At 54.6% G+C, this 24,010-nt stretch overlaps 9 protein-coding genes across 9 annotated transcripts; 3 read left to right on the plus strand and 6 right to left on the minus strand.

The window, feature by feature from the left end:
* Window positions 1–4,201: 4,201 nt before the first annotated feature.
* On the minus strand, window positions 4,202–4,830 carry CC84DRAFT_734670 (uncharacterized protein). Its single transcript, XM_018187222.1, has one exon. It carries the CDS (start codon window positions 4,689–4,691, stop codon window positions 4,302–4,304), a length of 390 nt encoding a protein of 129 aa, XP_018036124.1. The 5' UTR covers window positions 4,692–4,830; the 3' UTR covers window positions 4,202–4,301.
* A 117-nt stretch (window positions 4,831–4,947) lies between these two features.
* CC84DRAFT_1145385 (ribosomal protein S3Ae) lies at window positions 4,948–6,094 on the minus strand. Its single transcript, XM_018176507.1, has 4 exons — window positions 5,956–6,094; window positions 5,377–5,878; window positions 5,222–5,323; window positions 4,948–5,169 (listed from the first exon to the last, which is right to left on the minus strand). The coding sequence occupies exons 1-4, from the start codon at window positions 6,075–6,077 to the stop codon at window positions 5,128–5,130; spliced, it is 768 nt and encodes a 255-aa protein (XP_018036125.1). The 5' UTR covers window positions 6,078–6,094; the 3' UTR covers window positions 4,948–5,127.
* A 1,294-nt stretch (window positions 6,095–7,388) lies between these two features.
* CC84DRAFT_1092259 (uncharacterized protein) lies at window positions 7,389–7,890 on the minus strand (the record flags this gene model as incomplete). The annotated part of the gene is made up of 2 exons (XM_018174444.1): window positions 7,389–7,483; window positions 7,533–7,890. The coding sequence occupies 2 exons, from the start codon at window positions 7,888–7,890 to the stop codon at window positions 7,389–7,391; spliced, it is 453 nt and encodes a 150-aa protein (XP_018036126.1).
* A 2,355-nt stretch (window positions 7,891–10,245) lies between these two features.
* CC84DRAFT_1164224 (uncharacterized protein) lies at window positions 10,246–11,461 on the minus strand. The gene has a single exon (XM_018178446.1). The coding sequence runs from the start codon at window positions 10,982–10,984 to the stop codon at window positions 10,430–10,432; it is 555 nt and encodes a 184-aa protein (XP_018036127.1). The 5' UTR covers window positions 10,985–11,461; the 3' UTR covers window positions 10,246–10,429.
* Window positions 11,462–11,566: 105 nt separating this feature from the next.
* CC84DRAFT_1164225 (GTP cyclohydrolase II) lies at window positions 11,567–14,071 on the minus strand. The gene is made up of 7 exons (XM_018178447.1): window positions 13,348–14,071; window positions 12,889–13,299; window positions 12,388–12,839; window positions 12,257–12,309; window positions 12,068–12,189; window positions 11,877–11,947; window positions 11,567–11,821 (listed from the first exon to the last, which is right to left on the minus strand). Exons 1-7 carry the CDS (start codon window positions 13,793–13,795, stop codon window positions 11,816–11,818), a joined length of 1,563 nt encoding a protein of 520 aa, XP_018036128.1. The 5' UTR covers window positions 13,796–14,071; the 3' UTR covers window positions 11,567–11,815.
* A 104-nt stretch (window positions 14,072–14,175) lies between these two features.
* On the plus strand, window positions 14,176–15,127 carry CC84DRAFT_1164226 (Elf1-domain-containing protein). Its single transcript, XM_018178448.1, has 4 exons — window positions 14,176–14,317; window positions 14,367–14,408; window positions 14,462–14,600; window positions 14,744–15,127. Exons 1-4 carry the CDS (start codon window positions 14,315–14,317, stop codon window positions 14,935–14,937), a joined length of 378 nt encoding a protein of 125 aa, XP_018036129.1. The 5' UTR covers window positions 14,176–14,314; the 3' UTR covers window positions 14,938–15,127.
* Window positions 15,069–16,480, minus strand: CC84DRAFT_734704 (uracil phosphoribosyltransferase). The gene is made up of 4 exons (XM_018187223.1): window positions 16,039–16,480; window positions 15,629–15,987; window positions 15,409–15,580; window positions 15,069–15,361 (listed from the first exon to the last, which is right to left on the minus strand). The coding sequence occupies exons 1-4, from the start codon at window positions 16,179–16,181 to the stop codon at window positions 15,310–15,312; spliced, it is 726 nt and encodes a 241-aa protein (XP_018036130.1). The 5' UTR covers window positions 16,182–16,480; the 3' UTR covers window positions 15,069–15,309.
* Window positions 16,481–16,780: 300 nt separating this feature from the next.
* Window positions 16,781–20,302, plus strand: CC84DRAFT_1186915 (uncharacterized protein; the record flags this gene model as incomplete). The annotated part of the gene is made up of 8 exons (XM_018180888.1): window positions 16,781–17,325; window positions 17,374–17,500; window positions 17,534–17,659; window positions 17,696–17,792; window positions 17,826–17,857; window positions 17,900–19,481; window positions 19,515–19,951; window positions 20,018–20,302. The coding sequence occupies 8 exons, from the start codon at window positions 16,781–16,783 to the stop codon at window positions 20,300–20,302; spliced, it is 3,231 nt and encodes a 1,076-aa protein (XP_018036131.1).
* A 1,616-nt stretch (window positions 20,303–21,918) lies between these two features.
* On the plus strand, window positions 21,919–23,581 carry CC84DRAFT_1164230 (rheb small monomeric GTPase RhbA). Its single transcript, XM_018178449.1, has 4 exons — window positions 21,919–22,366; window positions 22,413–22,552; window positions 22,677–22,805; window positions 22,902–23,581. The coding sequence occupies exons 1-4, from the start codon at window positions 22,315–22,317 to the stop codon at window positions 23,139–23,141; spliced, it is 561 nt and encodes a 186-aa protein (XP_018036132.1). The 5' UTR covers window positions 21,919–22,314; the 3' UTR covers window positions 23,142–23,581.
* Window positions 23,582–24,010: the final 429 nt, after the last annotated feature.

Genomic DNA, 24,010 nt, shown 5'->3' on the forward strand with positions numbered 1-24,010 from the left:
GCTTTTCAATCTCTTCTGGCGATAGGTTTTAGTCGATTTGAGCTTTTTTGTCAGCGATAAATTTGTCGATGTTCTCCTTTGTATACTTAATAATCAAGAATTCGGTCCTTAGAAGTTGGATCAGAATAATCCAACCGCAGTGTTCAGAATCTGAGACCAAAATGTGGCCACAATTGGTCTGCATTGCCCACTTTAGGATAACACGCTTACTCATGCTCTTTTCACGAGGATGTAGAGTGCTAATGAGACTTACCATTCACTGTCAATCTTACCGTTCATACCCTTCACAACGCTGAGAATCTTGGGGTAATCTGTACGTCCCCAATCGCCAAGTTGGTATCTCGAATTCATGATTTCTTCGGTCGGAACACTTCTTGGTGTGCGTATATCCGTCTTTACGTTATCTAGACGAGCGATTGCTGCTCTGCTAGAAATGGAGAATCGGTTTTCTGTTTGTCTCACGTATACTTCCAAGGCATTCCATTTCGTCTCATCGTTTGGACAGACTGTCCTCTTTCTCCGTTGATAGTGCAAGAAGTCAATTCTGGCTCCTGATTGGAGGTAGGGTCTTTCGGATTATTAGGACTCTGAGCAATTGGGGCAATCGTTTCCGGAGTATCCGGATTTTGCGTTTCAGGTGGCCAGCGGCCATCCTCGGGAACATCTTGGTTTGGGTTGTTGAAGTTTGGTATCTCAGGAGTGAATCCTGTTCTTGATGCATCAGGTAGTTTTCGTGCATTGGGGAATTTAGGGATGAATCCTGGACGATGAAGCGCTGTCGAGAGTAGCACGTTGAGGAGAGCGAGTTTTGCAGCAGTAAGAAACATATTGAGGATATGAACCGCAGTAAAGATACTTTTCACTTGTTTTGACGGTAAATCGATAGGCGTTATTGTACACTTCCCCTTCCTACAGTGAGATATATACATGCAATATTTCTATCGTGTCTCAGTTCCATTCGCGGTGCTTGTAGTACCTCAATGCTAAGTCTTCGGTAGACATACACCGGCTCCTACCATCTCACGAAACTTTGCTTGCCGCTTTGTTGTGTCACATGTTTCTCTTTGAGACCTGGATAACAATCTTCCGTTTACTTGGTTGCTATTTCAATGAAGATGTGTCACAACTCTGGCTTACTCGGTCGAGGCTCTCAGCGTCACAGATCATTCGCGTTAGCAATGACTCAAGACATGGCGTAATACGGACGCCAATCAACGACAACTTTACTAAAACCGACCTTCGCTATCAATACTGGAGATCATGTTCCATCATCATGTGTTGCCACGTGGTCATTGCAGAGGCGTGGTCATTGGCTGCCTTGTGTTAATGGTTTGAGGTTAGCACCTTCAATCTCTACGCTCAAAGTTCGACTAAAACCCGGGCTCGTATAAAACAGCAAATCTATTATTTGCAGGCGCTTAGCTGAGATTGTGTGTGTGTGGTAGTTCCATAGCGGTCTTTGCAGAAAACTTTCATTCTCTCACTTCTCCTATAATAACACAGATCTTTCCGCAACGTCATACCAAAAAACTACAAGACTCACTCAGAATGGAAATGAAGGTGATGAAAGGACCGGTAAAACACTGGTTGTGGAAGAGACTTAACCGCATTTTGAGCTCCAAAATGAATCCCAGAGAATGTTTATCATATGTAACAAGGTTACCTCGGAATTTCTACGTCATGACTTGGATCGCTTGAAATCGCGGCGCAGTGATCTGAGTCGCGTCTCCCAATAATTGTCTTTGCACCATTTCAAGAACTTCATAAGAGGCTTAGACCCATCTGCAAGGAGCGGTTCGCCTAGGCCATTACGCAACCAATGAAGACTGCATTGGAGACGCAGGATAATCTAATCTCAAACCTATTCCAAAAACGAGGTGTAAGCAGCCCGTAGAGTCGTGGCGTAGTTTCTGAATACACGTTCTCAATTCTTACATCCTCTCATGAAGGCCGCATCCACTAACGCTCATCTGCGTATCTAAGTTCGGGCCGATTTCTTTATATTGGTCGAGAGAGGATCTGCATTTTATATAGCTTCTGCAGCATCTCCTCGTGGTCCCCGTGCAATACGCCGCGATCAACAATAATTCTCTCTCACTTTCAATCATCTCCTACAATTTTGCCTATTCAGCGCGAATTGAGCCCGGCGGAGAATAAAGTCTGATGGGTCTGCCTCTTGGAAATTCATAGAACCATACTGGCAGAAGCTGTTCGGCTGTGCGGCGTCAAACGCGCGATGAGGCTGCGATTGGTCAAGAGTGAGTGCGCTTGAGCGGTAGTCTTCATGACTAACATGGAATAAGAGATCTTCTCGGATGAGCTTGTCGAAGCCTTATGTATGTCTTAAAGACTTGACACTTATCACCTGGAGCCAGGCGCATGGGCGTTTAAACGACCTTACATCGAACGTCGTTTGCTCGCACACCAGACCGAAGACTTCCCTACACTTCATACCATCAAAAAGGCCGCAGCGGTCCTGGCGTCGCAGAATGAAGCCCCATCTGGCTACGAAATTTACGCGCTAGAGCTTCTTCATGTAGCTACTACGAGTTCCGACGTTACAATGGTGCGCTCGCCGCTGTTCCAGCGGAAAGGCAAAGAGATGTCTCACCGCTGTGCTGTAGTTCTACGAGTACCATGTTATCCATAGAAGTATTACAAATGCGGATAATGCTTCTTTTTAGTAATGTAGTCCATCACGATCTAGATAAGCAGATATCATGGTATTCTGACATTCCGGCTCCGCCAGAAAGCAAAATCCCGACGATTGGCCATGATTACATGTTACAATATACATGATGTGATTGATCCCCAATGATTGGCCCGTTGTCAGTTACTGGGGCTGAGCTTCACTGTTCACACCAGGCTACAAAGCCAGTCCTGCAATCGATGTCTACACCATTAAAGCTCAGACCAAGATGATGAGAGATCACCTTGGAGATACCGAGATTGGTGAGTCGGACTCGTATATGCACGATGCGCGATTTTTTCGTACCTACCGTATCGGTTCGCGATTTCGATCCGAAGCCAGTCCAAGTCTACTCAGCAACTCTTCGTTTCGCATTACGGAGAATGAAAGATTCGCAAACATGGGTAATGCTTCTAAGCTCCGAGTCCAACGACCTGCAGCACTGTAAGCCTCTTATCGCAGATGACACGCGATCATTGCTTTATCACTGACATAGAGCGATTTCCCGATCTTCAATTGGCATAGAAAACATAGAAAACATAGAAGATAGCCTTGAAAGTGGACTGTACAATGGCGACCTAGAGAGTTGGACTCGCGCACCGCAAAGTGACAATTCTTGGATCCGGGTACCTGTACGCTTTGTATGTACTAAGCTCATCATGACTCTAATTGAGGATTCTTCTGATCTTCGTGCCTTCATGCGAGATATGAGGCATTATTCAAGAGCCATCATAGACCCCGTGATGATTGCTTGCTCTGTACTCGGGATCTTGTTCTGCGTTATTCTAACGCTTGTCGCGGGGTACTACATTTGGAGTCACTTCGACAGAGGAGCATTCTTCGTTTTTGTTCTATTCGTGGCGGAGGCTTGTACTATTTTGTTTATAGTCATTAGGTGCATGTTTCAGTTAAACAGGAAGTTATTTACGCCGAATTCCTTATGCTCACACGAACTTCGACCATCTACAAGCTATCGACATCAACAACACTCTTCGAATCCACCCTTACACGACACTTTCAAAGGTCCCAAAGACCGAACTACCTCACGTACCAAACCCAGTACGGCAGACCTCCGAGTCACTCTCCCCTTCCCCATCACGATCCCAATTCCCGAGCCCCCGCTAACTCCTCACTAAGCACGACAACACGAACCTCCTGACGATGAAAAGATCTCATTCCAGGACCACACCACGCCGCGCTATACCAGCAACCCCACAACCCGCTTCCCCAACAGCGGCGCAGTCCTAGCCCTATCTCACGCTCACGACTAACGCTGTCAGAGTAGCGGTGTACCACGCGGGAAGCCCTCCATTCCCAATCCAGCAGCACTAAGTTGCACCCCACCAACATCAACGAGCAACACGATGGAAGTAAAGCACGATGGGTTAGCCGCTCAGCCTGAACATAGTGCATTTTCTATGTGGAGGATGAGAGTAGACGTGATTGAGTGGTGCGGGGTGGGGCTACGATTGTGTTGAAGAGAAGCGGGCTGTTCCGAAATCTCTCTAGACTTGACTTCACTTGTCTTATCGACACGAGAGTTGACAAGTGTCGTGGTAAACTTGATGCACTAGGGCTCGCTTGGATGGTGCCGGAGTGGCGCCGCAGTCTGTCAAAGCGAACTTGGGGGTTTGGTGGAGAGCAGGTGGTGCGTCGGGGAAGTCGGAACCTGCGAGCTAAACTTTGATCGTGGTCTCGGTCGTACTGTCGAGCGTGTGTGCTTCGACGGGGGAAACGTGGGATGCGGACCAGAGTACGTCGCACGGGCTGCATGCGTGGTGATGTAACTGCCTTCTTGCCAAACCGGTGTCTGTGATATTTTGGATGCGGGCTTGGGTGGTGAGTATGCAGTGCTGTCGATCCTATGTTCCAGAAACACGGCTGATTGCAGCGGCGGCAGGCGAGATCCCGCAGAGTGAGTGCGAGTGCCGATCGGGTCTTGTCCTGGAATGTGTGTTGGGGTAGGGACAAGGTCGGGAACAGGTATATGCATGGTGTGCATGAGCACGAGGACAGCGCGGGGAGTGTCCGGTGAGAACTTCCGCGAGTACCGTCGAATGCAGATCTGGCATGTAGTACATGGATGTAAAGTGATGCGCGATCGACACTGTTAGACGAGAGACGTTAATACCGCACATTGCGCACAAGACCACAGAGACATGAATCGTGATCTGACATTTCGACATGCCTGCAGCTAAGGAGCGCGGGGCGAGGGACAGAGGTGAACGTTGTCAATGCCAAAATGTCATTGCCTGGGACTTTTCCTGCACCACCGCTGAACACCATGGTATGAATCGTTGTAGCCATGCACGCCGTCACTGCCACCTAGCACTCAGTAGGGTCATGTTTAACCTTTCATTTGTAAACATAACACCATGTGATGCCCATATTCATGTCGAAAAAACCGTAAGAGACCCCAGCCTATTCAACCAAGTCCCTTACACCTCAGCAAGCACCGTCTCCTTGAACTCCCGCTCAACCTGGTATGTGTTAGCTGCTACGTCCAATTACATCGGATATGGCGTTCCATACCTTCTGGCCAGAGTCGTCCGCGTTTGACTCGCCGTGGAGTCCGAGGAGAGCACCAAGGTCGAACTTGGGCTGCTTGAGAAGCTTAAGCTTGCGGACGTGGATCTATGCTGCTGTCAGCTCGGACCTTTGAACACGCGCATCCTGATTTCACATACGTTCTGGAGGGGGTAGATGCCCTGGGTGGCCTTCTCAATCTCGCGGCCGATGACCTCGGGGATGAGCTTCTGGGTGAGCTGGGCGAGGGAGCACGAGCTGGCCTCACGGGTCATGATCTCGGTCATCTTCTTGCGGATCTGCCTGATCTGAGACGAAGCGGCGTAGGTGGTCTTCTTGATCTGGTTGGGTCGTCGCTTGGTGAAGGCGATGGCGAAGAGGCGGACGAGGTAGTCGTCGGTGGTCTTGACGACGACGTTGGCCTCGATGAGGGTTTGCCACTTGCGGACGAGCGAGCGGAGCTTGTCCGAGGTGAAGTCGAGGCCGTGGAAGTTGGTCAGGCAGTTCTTGCCCTGGACCTCGTCGACGCGGAGCTTGACCTTGCGGAAAGCGTGGTCCTCATCCTTCTGGAGGTCGGCGAGGGAGACCTCGAATATCCGGCCCTTCAGCGCATCGTTGGCGTTCTTGAGACCGGAGGTGCGGTTGACGAGGGTCTTGCCGACGCTGCAGAAGGAGAAAGCGTCAGAATTCAGTCCATTGAATTGCGTGCGGGCGCGCAATGTTGCGGCGGGGAGTCTTACTCTCGGACCTGGAAAGTGCCAGGGGCCTTGACGTTGTACCAGTCCTTCTTCGCGAAGGTGTCGGTCTTCTTCTTGAGACCCTTCTTGCCCTTTGAAAGACGCTTGTTCTTGCCGACAGCCATGGTTGCGATGGGGTGGAAGGGCTGTTCTGGTTGTGTCGTTTAACAAGTCGAAGCCCACGCTGAATTTCTTCGCTAAGCGAGTGGTGTGCGCGCACGGGCCGCGTCACGTGCATCATCTTGGCAGCAACACGAACACCGCAACTGCTCGCATGCGAGTCTGGTTTGCGCACTTAGTCTCCATTGATGCCCTTGTTCGTGCGTAACATTGCCGTGCCCAACCCGACGTCTGTTAGACTGTACCCGCGATACGGTATCGGAAGGGGTAGGATGCCTTGCTGCACTTGTGCATGATTTTTCACGCCTTCGCCACAGCAGTGTATTGGCCTTCGTATAGATGGTCTCAGGCACATACCTCGCTGATTGGGTTACATCTCGATTCTCTGAGAGCGGTCTGGATGCCGATATCAAATGTCCTGGTCCGCTTCACTCATCAGGGACGGATTGATCTGCAACGATTGCAAGTGTCCTCCACGCGGCATATTTGAGCAGCAAGGAACCTCCGGAAAGTACGCCTTACCGTGGCAGACTAAAGCAATTTCAGGTATAGAATATGCAGACGAATAATGCCGCTGGACATCAATGCCAGCAACAGTCTTCTGTACGGGCGATGCTCGTTGTACCCTTAAAAGCCCCACAAAACTATCGAACTCGACGTACCACCACTGTAGCTACACGTCGCCAGCAAGCTTCACGCACGGATCCAATTCAAGAAAGATTTATGACATCTTATACTTTTCTTTATTCCTCTATTCTTGCACAAGCTACACTCATTTCTCCTGACCGCTCCCTTCACGACTCGCTACTCTCGGTCCGCACCACTAGTCTCGCTTCTCGCCTCGCTACTTCGTTCCTCCCACAGACCATCATCCGACACTTCACTGCCGACCTCCCTTCGCCTCGTGACTTGGCAATCGGTCGAAATTGCTCGCCGATCAGGATTGGGCCATATGGAGCCGCTGAATGCAGTCGATGCTGACTCTTCTTCAATTTGCTTTTCGCCGAGCGATGCCTCGTGTTGAGCTCGAAACACCTGCCCGTCCCCTTTTTCTTCTGGCGGGTCTGAGACTGACGCGTCTTTCAGTCCGAGAGAAGTGGAGATCTCGATGGCCGATCCGTTGGCTTCTTCTTTAATCCACTAGGCATTGGGTGTTGATGCAGAGTTGTGTGTCTGCGCAAAATCTTATGTCGGTGACAAGGGAGTGGTGGTGTTCTTTATCGACGATGTCGTTCATCAATGATGAGCATCAGTCAACGTGATACCGGTGATTGGGCTTCTCTTCACTGCAGCATTTTGCTGTTCACGTGACCAAATCAAGTCCTTACAGCGCTATGCTCCCTCCGCGGCTGCTGGTAAGGGTTTTGCGACTGGCAAAACTTCTCAAAGTCTGGGAAGCTAATGTAACCATCTGAGACGAGTCAGCTATTGATCTTCCACCAAAGGCTACGCGTGCTTACCCTGCTGCCTGTACTGATGGACGTAACGAGCACTCTCGCTCCTCCACACCGCAGGCCGATCTGGGCTGTACATTGGACTTGAGTGCATTCTCTCTTCTGGCGAGGACATCGGGCTACCCATCGGTGTCTCGGCCCTCGGCGTGGATGGGTGTGAGGCAACCTTGGCTAGTAGGGCTGAGGCTTTGGTCGGACTGCCCGATCCAGAGTCTCGTCGGCTTGCTATCGTGGACTGCGTTGTGAGACATGGCGATGAGACGGTGGAAGGCGTGAGCGGTGGACGACGGCTGCCTGATGTTGACCGTGGCTGCTGGGGCGGTTGTGTTGGGAGCGAGTAGTAGTATCTGGTGTTGTTCGCCATTGCGGAGGATCGTATGGATTTGATTCGTTCGGCGATCAGTACGGTAGATTTGTGGTTGGGAAAGGTGGAATGGCAAAGCAAAGCAGTTGGAAGACGTAGTGGTAATAATGCTGAGTGCCCGCGCCCAGACGCCATTCACCCAGACTACAACGCCTCTGCAAGTGCAGGGAACCCCTGCAACGCCAGCTGCATCATCAGCCGGGCCCTCCACCTTCGAGTTCCTCGGCCCCGGTCGTTATGCACGATGCACGCCTCTTAACAACGTGGACCGTTAGGACAGCAGGCAGCTAGCCGGCCACAAGGCGGCTGCGCTGTCATCACTTCATACGTCCTGACTCGCCTCCGACCGACACACGATCACATTCATCTCGGAGGGTGCGTTGGCCACCGATGTGTCCCATTTAGTCGCCTTTAGTCTGGAAGCGGTTGCTCCTTCTAGCGAAGTCGCTGACGTTGGTCGTATTGAGGCCTCTCGTGCCTGATTGGCATCGCGGCTCTGAAGCCGGGAGCGCGGGTTCCAAGGCAGCGGGGTCTCGAATCGGGACATGGATGCGCCTTCAACAAACGCTTCCGTCATGGGTACGTGTGGTGGAGAGACAACTGCCAGACAGCCACCAATTCAGGGCTGGCAAGGCACGCGCCAGTTGGTGGGAGTTCCTTGCGGATGCCTTCCGCCGTTCCTGAAGCTACATCGGCAGGACCGCGCTCTGGTGTGTGCGGCCACAGATGGGATGGAAAGACCGTGCAACCGCCTCACAATGCTTCACGTCGTCGGTCCTGCGACGTGCGAGGAAGCGGTGTCGGAAGCAGCCGAAGGTCTTGCTTTTGACCAGATACGCGCAATGACATGGCTCGCGCAACGATGGTGAAAGAAGCACGCACAACACGAGCCAGAATCCAACAGAATCCCACGCGTTGGACCTGCATTTCATCCTTCCATACCTGCAAGCCGTCGTCCCACCTCTATGACGCATTGTCATCTATTTGCCCTCCTGATATGGTACTTGGCTATATTCTGCACGCTCGGGCGGGATCGATTAAGCGGCGGCCACGTACTCCCGGCCGCTCGCTCCCGCCAGTGTACCAGTGTAGCAGCTGAGTCCACTCGTTCTCGATCGCACTGTGCATCCCACCGACCGGGCGAGCGCGAGGGTGAGTGCTACCAAACACCCTGCGCCGTGAGGGCGAGTGCTTACAAGACACTCTGCGTCGTGAGCAGCTCCTCTGACGTTGCACCACGAAATGGACTACCGAATAAACTTCCGACGGCCCTTCTTGTGTCAGAAGTTTCCAAGTTCTGACCTGTTCAGCTCATCGCATAACATCGCGATCCACTCCGCTCTGGAGAGCGGGGCGGACAGGCGTCCAGACTCGCGTCTCCTCTTGACTAACTCTCAGCTGCGCGGCATGACGCTCGCCAGCGGCTGCGACGGCCGGAAAATTGCCCGCAACCTCCAGGGAAATCGGTATCCTTCCCATGCGACGCGGAGGAGCCAAATCAGCATCGACCTGACCCCAATCTGGTTGACCGCTCAACACGCCTGGTGTATTTGGTGGGCGCCGTATCCGCTGTCTCACGATTGATCGCACCGCGCACTGGATCGCTCAACTCCTTCTCGCCACATCAAGCAGCTACTACGTTGTAGTACGCGAACATCACCCATTGTGCATTATCTAGTCCTCGGTATGAGGTATGAGCGCTAAGAGCTTGCTCTGCGACGATCGGTTGTCTCCCTACCACCGCTCATGGCATTCCTATTTCTCCATCCATGAGTGGGTACAAAACCACACACCGCCGAGCACGCCAGACACCTGCTATATGCTATGCTGCCCAGCCCGTTATGAAAGCGCCTGCTAGCCCACGATACCGTACACTAGATGCTCTCGGTACCTGTCGCCGCCCCACTGCGACGATTAAGGTTATCGTGTGACACCCTCTCCGTGCCCCTCCTCGCTGTCATCTCGACGCCTCTTGGGCACTTTCGAGAGAAGGTGCATGTATGCATGGGTGCTATTTCCGGTAGACTGTATTATTGACAGTATGACTGGTAACGTGGTGGGGTTTGCATTGCGCGAGGGGATGTTGGTGCCGTGCTTTGCTGTGTATATTGACCGCTTTTCGAGGCCGTGAAGATGCAGCCAAAGCGAATGTGCACTGTGGTCTATACTCGACACAGCACAGCATAACACAACGCAACACAACAACACCACCACCTTCCCCGCGGCAAACGCCTGCAAATCTGCGCCAAATACGCCGCCTGGGAGATGTGCAATGCAGACGCCGCCTCTCTCTCTCCTGCGGTGCAACCCACCTGTCAAGCCAAGTCCCAACCCCAACCCTCCCTCCCAGGGCCTTCGGCATCCTCCCGAGCATGTGTTGCCCACCCCAACAACTCCCCTACACACCACTCACAGCACCCAGCAACAGCGAAAAAAAATCCCCACAGCGATCTAGAATGCCACCCGTGCCGATCTTTTCCGAGGAAGTGCGCGCACGCAGGTTCGCCTGCGTACCAAAGCTGCTAGCCCTGCCTGTGCCTCACACGTGTACGTGGGACAGCCGCCACTCGACTCGACTCCACGGCCGCAGCGTAGGCAGGTATCTCCCAGCGCGAGCAGGGCCAACGCGTCTGGGCCTGAAACCCATGCCGAAACATACGCATCCAGACCCTGAGACCTTTGATTCAAGTGCAGTGTAGAGGAGGCAGTGGTGCCGCTCTCTGCGGTAAGCATCTCCCTGCCTCACGCACTCTACGTGCGGTGGCAGACACCCCACATCGCGTGTCCTGTACATGTGTAGAAAGAATTCCCGGCCGAGACCAGCAAGGCCGCTTACTCTTAGGTACACACGCACGTGCAAGTACAAAGGCGCGCTCAGGCGGTCGAGCCCAAGAGCGGGCCGCGCCGGTAGTGTGTGTCTGCCGTGCGCTTCTAGTCTTGCCTTGCCTACAGACGCGCTGGGCGCGGCTTGGGGAGTCAGTCGGTCGTACGGCGGGCAGGTGGGAGGAGCGGGTAGGGCGGATTGGGATTGGGATTTGGGATGGTAAGGTGCGGCACGTGGAGAGCGAGCGTATGCCCGGGGGTGTATGTACATGTACCTGTACAGGGAGGGTAAGACTCGCATACGCTGGATGTGCTGATTGTTGCGTCTACTATACACACGCTGCTGGGCAAAGGCTTTGCAGCAGTCAGTGACTGTTTGGTTGGTAGATGGCCTTGGTAGTGTGTGGCTGGTAGCGAGGGGTGCAGGTCTCACGTGCTATAGTGCGTTTAGGTTGGTTGGTTGGTGAAAGGGAAGCATGTGCTTGTTAATGCTGTTGTTGATGAGTGGTATGACTATGCTGAATTGAACACGTGAGGGAGGATGAGTGGTGGTGCAGGTGCGGGGGGCGTGGGTGTACGAGTAGGCGTTGGGTGGAGAGATGCGATGTGGACGGAGTGATTCGGTGATGCTGGTCAGGTGTGTCCGTGACTCCGGTCTGAGTGAGCATCGCTTCGAGACTCATCTCGAGGGAGCATTCGTTTTTCACTGGTCATCCTTCCATGGTATACCGAAGCTGCCAATAATGCAGGTGAACGTGGCGTGCGTTGTTGCGTGAAAATATTCCCACAACAACTGGACCGAACCAATCGCTAATAGTCACGCATAAATCAAGGTGAGGGCAAGTTGCCCATTCGCTGGATGTAGGTATTTGTTTAGTCTACTTGCATTTCTTGCGTGAGCACTTTCGCTGTTTCTTCGGAGCCGCAGGATGCATGCTGCACACTCCACGCCAACGGAGTCTACCTAAGAGTCAGGCTTATCGAGTGTTCAAAACGGTCACTGCGATGTGTCAATTTGAATCCAATCATGACAATCTGGCGAAGGTCGAGGTGCACGAAGATGTGCAGGCAGTCGATAGCTCCCCTGGTGTGCTTTTGGCGCTCAGTGCTGTCGCAACGGTCAGTCCTTGATACACTTTGCTGTGATGATGCGGAAGACTTACATCAATATCCTCCCATCCACGGCCCTTCACGTTCGCAAGCTCATCCATTGACATGACATGACCGGTAGTGACTGCGAGAATTGTGTCAGCGATTGCTCTGCGTAAGGCCAGACGTCTTCTCTTCAGGCATAGACAAGGCCTCCGACATCTGAAAACCATTCTGATCGCGTGTGCATGTGTGAAGAACTTACAATATCCTGCTTGGATCTTCGCATCGATCTCAACGCGGCTGTCCGCCGGAATCATCTCTTCAGGGATCGGAACACGCTCGTGGATTGGGATGCCCTGATCGACAATCGCATCGTGTTTCATGCTGTAGCCATGTTAGTACTGGCGGACTGACCGTGCGGCCTGAATGCCGTGCGCTTCTGGTTGCTTACTTAGACATGCTGAGCATCCTGTCAATCTTCGTGATGCCGAGCCAGTGCAGGATCTACGTGACACGACGGTTAGCAGCTGAATCGACACGCGGCAGATGCTGTAGAACAGTATACAATGCAGGATGACTCACATCAGGCATGAGTGCTTGGAAGCGCATGTCCTTGACACCGGCGATGTTCTCGGTTCGCTTGAAGTACTCGCTCGCGCGGTCTTCTCCGCGTTTCCGTGCGTTGTACACGAGATACTTGGTCACTTCGCCCAGAGCTCGTCCTTCCTTGCGGAAATAGATGACGACACCGCTGCCGCCCTTTTGGGCCTCCTTTACAGCCTCTTCCACACCGAAGATGAGGTACGGGCGGCATGTGCAGATATCGGAACCGAACACATCGCTGCCGTTGCACTCATCGTGAACGCGCAGAGCGAGACGAACGTTCGGGTCTGACATCTTGGCTGGGTCGCCGAAGATGTACACGGTCAAACCACCGATCGGGGGCAGGAAGAGCTTGATGTCGTGGCGCGTAATCAGCTCGGGGTAGGACCCGCCGGTCTCTTCAAACAATGTACGGCGAAGCGTGCCCTCATCTGGCGAAGATGTCAGCACATGTAGTCAGACGACGATAACTGTACTTACCGATGCCGAAACGTTCGGCGACTCCGGGGAGATACCAAACAGGCTCAACGGCAACTTTGGTGACGGCCAATTCACCGCTCTCGTTCAAACAGATCTTGCCATCAGGAACGAGGCGTCCCTTCCTAACGCTGTCCTCCAGCTCAGGGAGCTTCATGTGAGCTTTGGTAATGGCAATGGAAGGCCTGATCTCGACACCATCTTTATCCATGATCTCCTTGTACAGCCAAGGAGCCAGATGGCCAAGGGGATCCATGGCTACGATCTTCTTCTTGTCACTCCATTGCGGGAACGGCCCAATCGTTGCGGCAGGCTCGGTGTTGGTAAAGTCAGGCTTGTGGGTAATGTCGAGATTGCCACTTGCTACGGCGAGAGCGTGGTAGATTGAGTAAGAGCCACCGTGAGCACCAATAGCTTTACGATGTTAGCAATTTCAACAATAAACGGAAAAACAAAACATACCGTTACGCCTCCGGATGGTATTCGCATGGCGGGACACGACCACAGGACCTCGAACAGCCGGGTCTTTGTGACCCCATTCCATAGGCAATGGGTCAACTCCAGCTTGACCAGGATACGAAGTCAAGATGATCTTGGAGGTCTTGGAAACGCTGGCTCGACGAGGAGGGGCATCAGCAACAGAGGGTGATTCCTCATACTGTGTACTGACGGCCTCTGCGGCCTTCTCCGACACACTCGCCACAGCTTGTTTGGCCTTCTCAAGCAGACCGTTGGAAGGTTGGGGCTGTCCCTTTGCCTCATCCTTGATTTGCTTGATTTCTGACAACATGTTCACACGGCCATTGATGGCGTCTACGGCTGACGCAAGCTGGGAGTTCTCCTTGCGCAAGGAGTGGAGACCTTCCAAGATCTCCTTGAGGAGAGCATCACTTGAGCTTTCGGCAGACATGATGACCCTGTAACGCTTTCATGCAAATACAAAGAGACCCTCTGGACAAAGAGGAACACGTGGATCCCTCCGAGTTTACCGCTTGTAGATAATGAATCGCTGATTACCGAGGAAGAGCTGGAGGAGGTGGGTGTTGGACTGTGTGTGAAGACAGAACGCAAGCACCAACTGAGAAAAGTTGAAGCCGTGATCCCTTCCTGAGCTCTGAACGACTGCAGCGGAAGTGAGAATAAGAGCGAGGGACAGCAGCGTGGCGGGGAATGAATGACAGGGAGAGCCGACCCGAGCGTGTGATTGGTCAAGCTTATCGACGCTTTGGGCAACACCTATGTTTTGCTTGGCGCGGCTATCGGGATATGCCGACGACATTGTTCATGCCTCACATATACATGACAAAACGCCTCCCGCCGAGACAGCCCGCCCTGCGTAGATTACGACACCGCGCCTTTTATCTCGCCGCAATCGCTCCCTCACATCCACCTTCCCAACACAGCAAAGACCCATTGCTAACTCCACAGCATGGCAAGTAGACGCGCCTAGCTGTATGTGCGTTGGTTCTAACGGAGCCCAGGGCAAGCGCAAGTCTGCAAAGAAGCCCCAGGGCCCGAGAAAGGTATGTATACATGGTCGCGCAAATCCTACGAGACTTGCTAACCATTTGCGTAGAAGGAGAAGCTCCCCACGACGTTCCAGTGCCTGTTCTGCAACCACGAGAACTCTGTCTCCGTCTCCATCGAGAAGAAGTCTGGTGTCGGCAACCTTCAGTGCAAGGTGTGCGGCCAGACTTTCCAGACCAACACCAACTGTACGTCGCAAATGTCTCCAATTTGCAGTCCCTAGATCAGTCTGTGGGCGGCCGGCGCCGCCTTGATCTCTGCCAGACGGGCCCCGCTCGCATAGCCGTCTCAGTTGGCGGAGGTTGGGGTTGCAAGTGCTGACTATTGACAGACCTCTCTGCGCCTGTCGATGTCTACTCGGACTGGGTTGACGCTTGCGATGCGGTAGCCAAGGAAGCGGCCGCAGCCAACACATCCACCTCGCGGCCTGTCAACCGTGGAGGCCGGTCTCGCGTCGAAGAGGAGACGGAAGACTTCGTGGTCCAGGACGATGCCGACGCTGAGGGTGAATACGACGACTACTGAGTGCCTGGCCAGGCGCATGTACGTTGCATGTACAACACAAGATTCGACAGCATGTAGTCAAGGAATGACTAGCGGCTTGTATGGCGTTTGAGGTATACCAGGGTTTTACAGGGAGGCGTTTTCTAAAAGTATCGCGCACCAATACGCAATTCTCAATGGACGCTATTTGATCATGTCCGTCTCAACTGTCACGTGGGACGGATAACACAAGCTCTTGTGGCCGTTTGTTTGCACTGGCTTGAACTGCATATAAGGTCGAGGCCCGATTCCCTACAACGTGATCCGTCAAATGCACGCGCATACATGTCCTCATTGCTCGTAGATCATGGTCTAGCTTTTTCTTTGGAAATTGCCACTGTAAAATGCCAACCTTTACATGGTATAGAAGCGGTCGCCAAAGTCACCAAGACCTGGAACAATGTAGCTGCAGCATGGTCAGCTGTGAACGCGAATGCATCATCGCACACTCACTTCTTCTCGTCGAGACCTTGGTCAACAAAGGCCGTCACTACCCTAACCTTGGGGTACTCGTCGGCAAACTTTTTGATTCCTTCTGGACTGGCGATGAGGTTGAGGAAGAGGATGTGGTCCTCTGGTACGCCCCGGTTCTTGAGCACCTCAACTGCCATGAGAGCCGAGCCACCTGTCCATCGTTAACACCACTTAGATGATCAAAGTTAGATGAATTTACCAGTAGCCAGCATCGGATCCAGCAAGAGGACCCATCGATCCGCAATGTCTTCCGGAAGCTTGTCGTAGTACAACTTGGGCTTGGACGTCTCCTCGTCCCGCTGGATGAGAATCTTGCCAATTCTCACCGACCGGCAGCAATCCCGCAAACCCTGCTCCATAGACTCACCCGCGCGCATGATGGACACGCCGCAGATCTTGCCCTCAAACTTGACGCCGACATAGTGCCTCCCCACGGGGGTGCTGATCTCGTGGCCGACGACGGGCAAGTGGTTCAGGCCCTCCTCCACAAGCAGCCGAATGATGCGGTTGGAATAGAAGATGAAGTCTGCGCGGCCCGTGTTCTTATCTCGGATCATCCTAGCATAGGTAGTGAGTATTGCGTGGAACCACATGCGCACGTGCTCTTACGTTAGCAGGGCTATCAGCTGGGGCGTCTGCTCGAGGATGAAGACATTGTCCTGGGGAATTGGCTTGGAGACGGTCGCGGTTGGCCGCTGGGCGTCGTCGCGGAGCCCGAGAGGCTGCGAGGGGGGCTGCGATTCGGAGGCCATTTTTGAGGCGTGATAAGAGGGCTCGTGGAAGCGAAAGTGGAGAAGTGGGAGGTGAGACTAGGTATTGCGGATGAGAAGACCAAGTCCAACAAGCGTCCGCTGCAGCTCTGGATGCAATGCGCGTGGAATTGGGCAGGGCAAGTGAAGCTGGAGTGAGAATCACCAGCAGGCGTCGAAGGCTGCTCGAGAGTCCAGACACTCGTGACCGGTGCGTACCGTCGGCGAGCTCCACCACACCATGGGCTTGTTGCGGTACTGACCGCCCGCAGTTTTGCGTTAGCACCGTGTGGACCCTGTTCCCTGCCACCAGCCACTGAGGCAACGGCACCGCCACAGCGGGCGCCGGCCGAATCACGCGTCTGCTCGCTCCCAGGTTTCAAACGTCGCCAGCAGCGCATGCTTCAAACGAGTCGACACGACACGCCGCCACCCGCGCACCTTCACACTGTGCTAGTGCTCGAACCAACTTATCCCCAGAGACGGAACCGCCTGCGACGCGCACGCCGCCCCATCAACACCGACCGACACCCCTCCAGCGACGATGCGCCGGTAAACAAGACGACCCCCCGCTCGCCACCCGCGCCCGACACCCGCGCCCGATGGCCATGCCCATGTCGTCCGTCTTCACCGGCCCCGAGCGCCGCAAGAAGCTCGTGACGTACGGCCGGGGGGCACGCCCCAGCAACGCGCAGATCTTCAACGACGACGCGCCGTCGCCGGAGCGGCCGCGCAAGCAGGTGGGCAGACTCGCGGGTGCGGACGCTTCTGTGTCGCAAAAGACGGGAGCAGGCCTCGGAGACAGGACTGGGGCGGTCGCTTCGCCGTACGACGAGTTCGATGTGCCGGACGAGGACGAACCTGCGCCGAGGGTGGTGGTTAAAAAGACGATGTTCAAATCTACCCCCCGGGGAGATGTGGATGCAGAGGTCCCGGAAGATGGCGTGCCCAGACCTCGAGTTGTTCCGGTCAAGAAGCTGGCGCAGAAGGCTCCACCAAAGGCCGTTGACGACCTCGATGTCTTCGATGTGCCTTCCTCGGGCGACGAGCGAGAAGCTATGAACTATGGCAAAGTCAGGAGAGCGCAGTCGCCAAGGAAAAACCTCAATGCGATGCGCCCCAAGTTACCTACGCACCAAGCAAAGACGTTGGAGAGAAAACAGATTGTACAAATGCCATTGAATGACCCTCTCAGCACAAGGACCCAAGCACCACGGACACGAGCCAAAACTCCCGTCGCAATTGCAAAGCCCACATCGACGATGGCAGCAAAAGCTGCGAAGCAAAACGCTGCGGCAAGCAAAGAAAATGCACGAGCGACGGTCCCTGCACCTCAAGCCGCACCCAGGCTGAAGAAAGCCAACCCGGCTCCAGCACCTTCAGTCACCGAAGCGGCGCCGACGCCACCGACTGAGCCGAATTCGGATTTTGCTGTTTTCGATGTGCCTTCTTCCGACGATGATGTCCCGACACAGACACCCGTAAGGCCACGCAAGGCTCCAACTGCGCGCGCAAAGGGATCCTCAAGACCTATCACAGCAAGAGTGCCGCTCTCTCCAGAACCCTCGGCAGAGTCTGATACGTCCAATGCCTCTCGCAAGCGCACACGGCGTGGTTCCGTGTCGTCGTCTGTGACAGTGAGGAAAGCGGGAGTTGCACCGATGAAGAGAGAAGCACATGTGCCTACACAGGGGAGAAGGGAAGCTTCTGCACCTGCACAGCGCAAAAGAGAAGCATCCATACCCATACAAAGGAAACGCGAGGCATCTGCGGCCCCGCGGAGTAGGAAGCAACAGAAAACAGACGAAAATATGTCACCAGGCCATAGTGCGAATGAAGCTACGCAGCCGAATCTGGTGGCGGTGGTCCACGAGGCTCCAACCAACAAGCCGAAGCGTACAAGGATACGCACTGTTCCTGTGATCTCAAAACCGACGATAGCAAAGGCACAGTCATCTCCTGTCAAGCTTCACAGTATGCTCGCCATGCGCTCAGCCACAAAACCGTCACCTGTGCGGGAAACCCCTGCAGTACCGGTGGTCGAAGACGAGACCATGTACGACATTCCCGACGAGGCCACACCGCGGGCACAAGGCATGAGATCTACTTTGCCAGGATCTGTGACACCGCGGCAGCGGGACCTGTTCAGCAACTTGCTGGAGGACGATACAGATTTGACCACCCCGATGCCTAGTATCTCGAAGCTTCGAATTACTGAGCGAACACCTGGATCTGCATTCGCTGCATTGGCTCGATCGTCGTCTGATATTCCTCAGTCTACACATACACGGAAAGGGAGGCTGCTCGATATGCTGAAACGGGCTGCTCCGAGCGCGGATGGAGAGAGTGGAAGTGAGGAGGAATCCGACGCTGATTCTACAGAAATCCCTATAGCGATTGCTACGGACCGACCTAAGGTTGATTATGCTGCTGCCCAAAAAGTACATGATGCAATGGAGATTGATCCGGACACCCAAGCCAGCTCACAATCGTCTCGAGCTCCTCTTTCCCTTGGGGAAGGTACGCGGACGTACGCCCAACAAAGGTCCTACCTTGAAGAGACTAATCCTGAAGACGGCCTGTTGAATTGGGACGATGATATCGAAGTGGACTTACCTACCAGACAAGGCTCGGTGACTGAAAGCGAAGATGATTCGCAGCAAGTGACAGGTCTTCCGGAGCTTCGGCGAAAGGGACAGCTTTACAAGTTCGAGGCAGAGACTCAGGCTATCATCGAGGACATATCCGGGAACACCAACACCAATATCTCGGCACGGCGCAGCGCAATGATGGAGTTCGCAACACAATTGGCCGACGTGAGCTACGTCAATCAGCTGCTGGAGTCGGCGATGACTTCCTCATTGCTTCGGGCTGTCTCTGCTACCGGGGACGTCATCTTCGATTTCGCAGCTGCTGGTGCGGTAGTTTTCATATTAAGAACAAAACCGAGCCACGCCGTCGTGGAGCAGATTTACCAGGCAGGTGTTTTGTCGACCTTGCAGAAGCTCTTGGCGTCGCCCATGTCTAGCTTGGATATACACCGCATCTCGAAAGATAGGAAGACAAACATGTCTCGCAATGCGCAAGAGTCCGTGGCAGATTTCCGAGCACTCATCCTGAAATTGCTTGACTGGCCTGAAGCGGACGTGCCTAAGCTGTCGCCACAGCTGCTAGCTATGAAGGTTCTGGAGGAGCTGGTTATAGGACTTCGAATTCCCGGTAACACAGACGCTATTGTAGACGATGGCATGATCGGCAGAGTGCTCGACGTAGCATCCGGACCTGTACAACGTTTGCAGTCAGGTAAAGCAACTGCACAAGATGACCTGATGCTAGAAACAATATTCTCAGCACTAGAGTCACTCTCGATATCCAAAGACGGTCAAGCTACCTGGCCAGACGAGATCGTCCAAAGACTGGCTGATATGATGTCAGCCTTCTTCGACACAACGCGCCCCTCGCCCAAGCGGTTGGTCATCCGACTTTGCATGAATCTGTCCAACAGCCGGCCCAAAGCCTGTCAGATCTTTGCAGGCCAGACCTTCGTCACCCGACTTACTAGCTTCATCGTCGGATGCTTCAAAATACTAGGTGATAAGACGAGCCGGCAGCCGTTAGCACGCGTGCGGGACGACCTCATCCTGGCACTGGGCGCTATGATGAATCTTGCAGAGTTCAGTGACGAAGCCAGAGTCAACGTCGTTCACGACGGTGACGAGCTGATGGGCGAGCTAGTGCGCATCTTTCTCGAGGGCTCGGAACGCGCTGATCGGGTAAGCTCCTCTCACCCCATCTCCCCCCAAAATGCAAACCCCAGCACGGATGCTAACACTCTCCAGGCCGAGTCCGAAGAAGAATCGCACACGCTCGTGCCCGTCGGATACCTCACCATCATGTTAGGCAATCTGTGCCTCAACACCCGGGTGCGGCGCAAAGTCACCGCACTGCTCCCTGGCAACAACATCGACCTGCTCGTGCGGCGGGTGAGGGAGTTTGTGGCACATAATCAGCGGCTGGATCAGGTCTCAGGGGAGTTTGAGGGCGCGCAGGGGGCGCGGACGTTGAAGAATTTTACGCTGAGGCTGATGCGGGTTGTGGAGCGGTTGGAGGGGGTGGGGGTATAGGGGTGGGAGATACTCTGAAAAGGAGCGAGGACGGGAATGATGCGGAATTTTTCCTGCGCGTGGACCTGCTTGGCCTTGGCCTTGGGTTGGGGTTGGGGATTGGACTGGATTTTGCATATGTGGACTGACGGACGGACGGGAAGCGGTCGAGTTGGGGTGGGCTCCGATGAGATCATCCGCATTGGACATGGACGCGGCGACGGGACTCGTGGAACAGGACGGACAGCTCGATACCCCAGATATGATTTTACCCCAGTTACGATGATTATGCGGCTTGCCAGTGGAAATGACATCCCCAGACCTGGGGCGTGGCGCGGTGTCGTGTGCTGTGTAAACTTTAGGCGTTAGGAATCGTGCGTGGCTGCATGCAGTGGCATCTGGAAGAGGCCATTGACCCTGGCAGTCATTTTTATTGACAGGCCGCTGGGAAGAAGCGTCGGGTCGGCGAGGAAAAGATAGCACCGGTAAAGAGTCTTGGTGCAGGCTTAGGTACGAGCTGGGTTTACATACGCGGCTGGGTGGCGTGACATGAGATGGCAAGGTACGGCACTTTGTGCACGCCACGGTGTGTACGGGTTGGTCTGGGCGTGCGGCCTGCGTAGGGGTGCAGTATACCTCGCGCCATCTCCCAGAGGTACGCGTGGCTGGCGAAAGAAGCAAAAAAAAAAAAAAAAAAAAAGATAGTAAAATACCCTGGACTTGGAGAACACACCGCATGCTGCAGGAACTCCCCATGTAATACAATTATAGAACCGTTGTGTGATCCTGGATTTGCACAGCTACAGAAGTCCAGTCTTTCTGCCGGCCCCGGTAACGGACACGCGAGCAGTGTACGGGGACAGCACACGTCGTGCGCCGTCCCGATAGGTACGCGTGCGGGTAAGTGATGTCAGACTACACATGTGGTGCAAGGTACGGCAGCACGCTACAAGCCGCTGTTTCTATAGACACGGCGTGTTTGTGCTGTGTGTATGGATAAATACCTGGGTAGCATCTGCACGGTGCCAAGATTGTAGAGTGTAGGATTACGTATAGTGGGTCGGGTACAGAGGCAGTTTGCTCCGTTCTGATTGACGGAGCACGCGCGCTGGGGATGCAATGGGAGGGTTTGCGCCGGCAAAAGCTGCAGGTTGCAATCCAAATTTCCGGACGCGAGGCGGGATATTTGGGCAATGCTTCTGGCGCGCTTCCACGGCTTCCATGCAGCGGGTCGCTTCAGGGACGGCGGGCGGGGAGGTGGCGGGACGAGGGGAGGGGCGGCGCGCTCGCACCTTGTACAGCATCGAGTGTTCTGTCGAGACAAGTCGAGACAGTGGGTGGGCGCTCTGCAGTGTTGCACGCTGTGTTGACGAGACCATGCCGGCAGCAGCCATCTGCGCGAGGCTTCTGGCGCGCTTCCATTGTTCCATGCAGCGGGTCGCTTCACATGCGCTTTCGGGCGAGGGTCGGAGGATGCGGCCAATTGCCCTCTTCACAGCGCATCCGCAGCCGGCCTTTGTCTGCTTCTGCTCGGAGGCTGCACGGCCTAGGCGCTAGCAGCTGCTGACGCGCGCGGTGAGCGGCACGCAACGAATAGAGGGCCGTCGGTTTACGTGATGCAATTCTTTGGCAGCCCAACGCGCACCGCGGTGTGTGTGTGTCGAAAAGGCATGACGCAAGAGGGACGGGCGCGAGAAAGAGAGTGAAGGTCGTCGGCGCTGCTCGCTGCGTGTACACTCCACTGCTGCTGCCCCCAGGATACCCCTCTTTCGCCCTCAGTTGCGCTTGCTTCTTGGTTCGATAGTTCGAGCCAGTATAGGCTTCCCGAGAGCCAACCGCGCCCAACGGCCGCCCTTCACTAACTGCTTGCGCTGAGCAGCGTCGAGCTCTTGCAGCGCGCCGGCGTCGTTGTCCGGCCTAGCGGAGAAGGGCGTTTCCAGCCATCAGCACCTTCCACATTATCTCACCTCTTCATACTGGCGAGCCGCGCTGCAGCCTCGAGACTCGCACCCCCACCCGCCGCCACCACCACCATGGCCGGCCCTAAGCAGCGCAAGATTGCCATTGTCGGCAGCAGAGCCGTCGGTGAGTTGATCCACCCACCCCGCCCGGCACCCTCCTGACCGCCCAGGCAAATCGAGCTTGACGGTGCAGTTCGTCGACGGCCACTTCGTCGAGAGCTACTATCCCACCATCGAGAACACGTTCAGCAAGGTCATCCGCTACAAGAACCAGGAATATGCCACCGAGATCATCGATACCGCCGGCCAGGTACGCAGCCCGCGCGTCTCCCCGCGTCTGCACCCCGTAGTCCCCCATGCACATGGGCTGCACCGTCCACTTCAGAAAGTGCTCAGTGCATCCTGAAAGAGAAGAACTGACAGCAATGCTCCAGGATGAGTACAGCATCCTCAACTCGAAGCACTTCATCGGCATCCACGGCTACATGATCGTCTACTCGGTCGCCAACAAGCAGTCGTTCGAGATGGCCCGCATAATACGCGACAAGATCCTCAACCACCTGGTCAGTTACATCCACGCCGACGCCGCCGCCGCGCATCCAGCAGTACAGCCCTGTTCCGCCCGCGCGGTCCGAGGCAGCTAACACATTGTCGCACAGGCCGCCGAATACGTCCCGCTTGTCATCGTCGGCAACAAGTCGGATCTGCGTCCGGAGCAGCGCCAGGTCACCGCCGAGGAGGGCAAGGCGCTGTCGACGGAGCTGAGCTGCGGCTGGACCGAGGCCAGCGCGCGCTACAACGAGAACGTGCAGAAGGCGTTTGAGCTGATGATTGGCGAGATCGAGAAGAGTCAGAACCCTGGCGAGCCCGCCGGCGGGAGCAAGTGCGCTGTCATGTAGACGATGACTGACGTGTGCGAGCGTGCAGACGAAGACCGGTTGGCTCAGCTGGGGCGTCCGCCGGTGAAGAAGCGGTGGGACAAGGTCAAGGATGAGTGCAAGCTCTCCTAGGGTGAGAGGAGATGGGGGGTATATTATACGTTTGTCAAGGAACGGATTAGACTTAGACGGTTGGGTTCGCGTGTTTCTGGTCTCGACGAGATGTAATGGCGTTCAGAGCCGAGGTGTAATGGGCGTTTGGAATGAATGGGATCATTGTCTTGCATGATTGTATCTCGCTGTGCTGCTTCAACAGATCCTGGCCCCCTCGGAAGTCGACGTACAGTTCCACCGTCGTATCTTACGGGATCACAGTGGCTTACAATGCAAACCGGGCGTGTTGTAGCTGCATTTAGAAGAACGCGGGACACGGTACTGGTTCAAATTATGCCGCCGTATTATAGAGCCAGTCACTACAGCAGTATGTACACTGGGTGTGCTCCTGATCCTAGTTTGTAGTGTCAGCCCCTGTGCATCACTCAATGCGATCATTCCTTACTTTTCGAACGTTAACAAGGCGTGCGCATTCTTGCATCCGTGCCCTCGAATAGGCAGCTCTGAAGCTATGACGACGGCCCACGGTAATCCACACTTTCACATGATTGCGGTCAGCCTGCCGAAGAGGGAAAGTTGAGAGGGTAAGGCGGCCCGGGACTACATTGACCCGCTGCACGAGTGCAGCACCAATCGCAGCTCCCGAAACGAGCACCGCCACCACCGCCACGGATGCCCCGCAGAGTGCGCCCCTGAGTCATGCGTATGCGACAACACCAGTCATCGAACTTTTGACATCTGGAGGGGCACATCCAGACAAGCGCGCCAGAACGTCC

This window comes from Paraphaeosphaeria sporulosa (assembly GCF_001642045.1).
Source record: "Paraphaeosphaeria sporulosa strain AP3s5-JAC2a unplaced genomic scaffold CC84scaffold_5, whole genome shotgun sequence".
Lineage (NCBI taxonomy): Eukaryota > Fungi > Ascomycota > Dothideomycetes > Pleosporales > Didymosphaeriaceae > Paraphaeosphaeria > Paraphaeosphaeria sporulosa.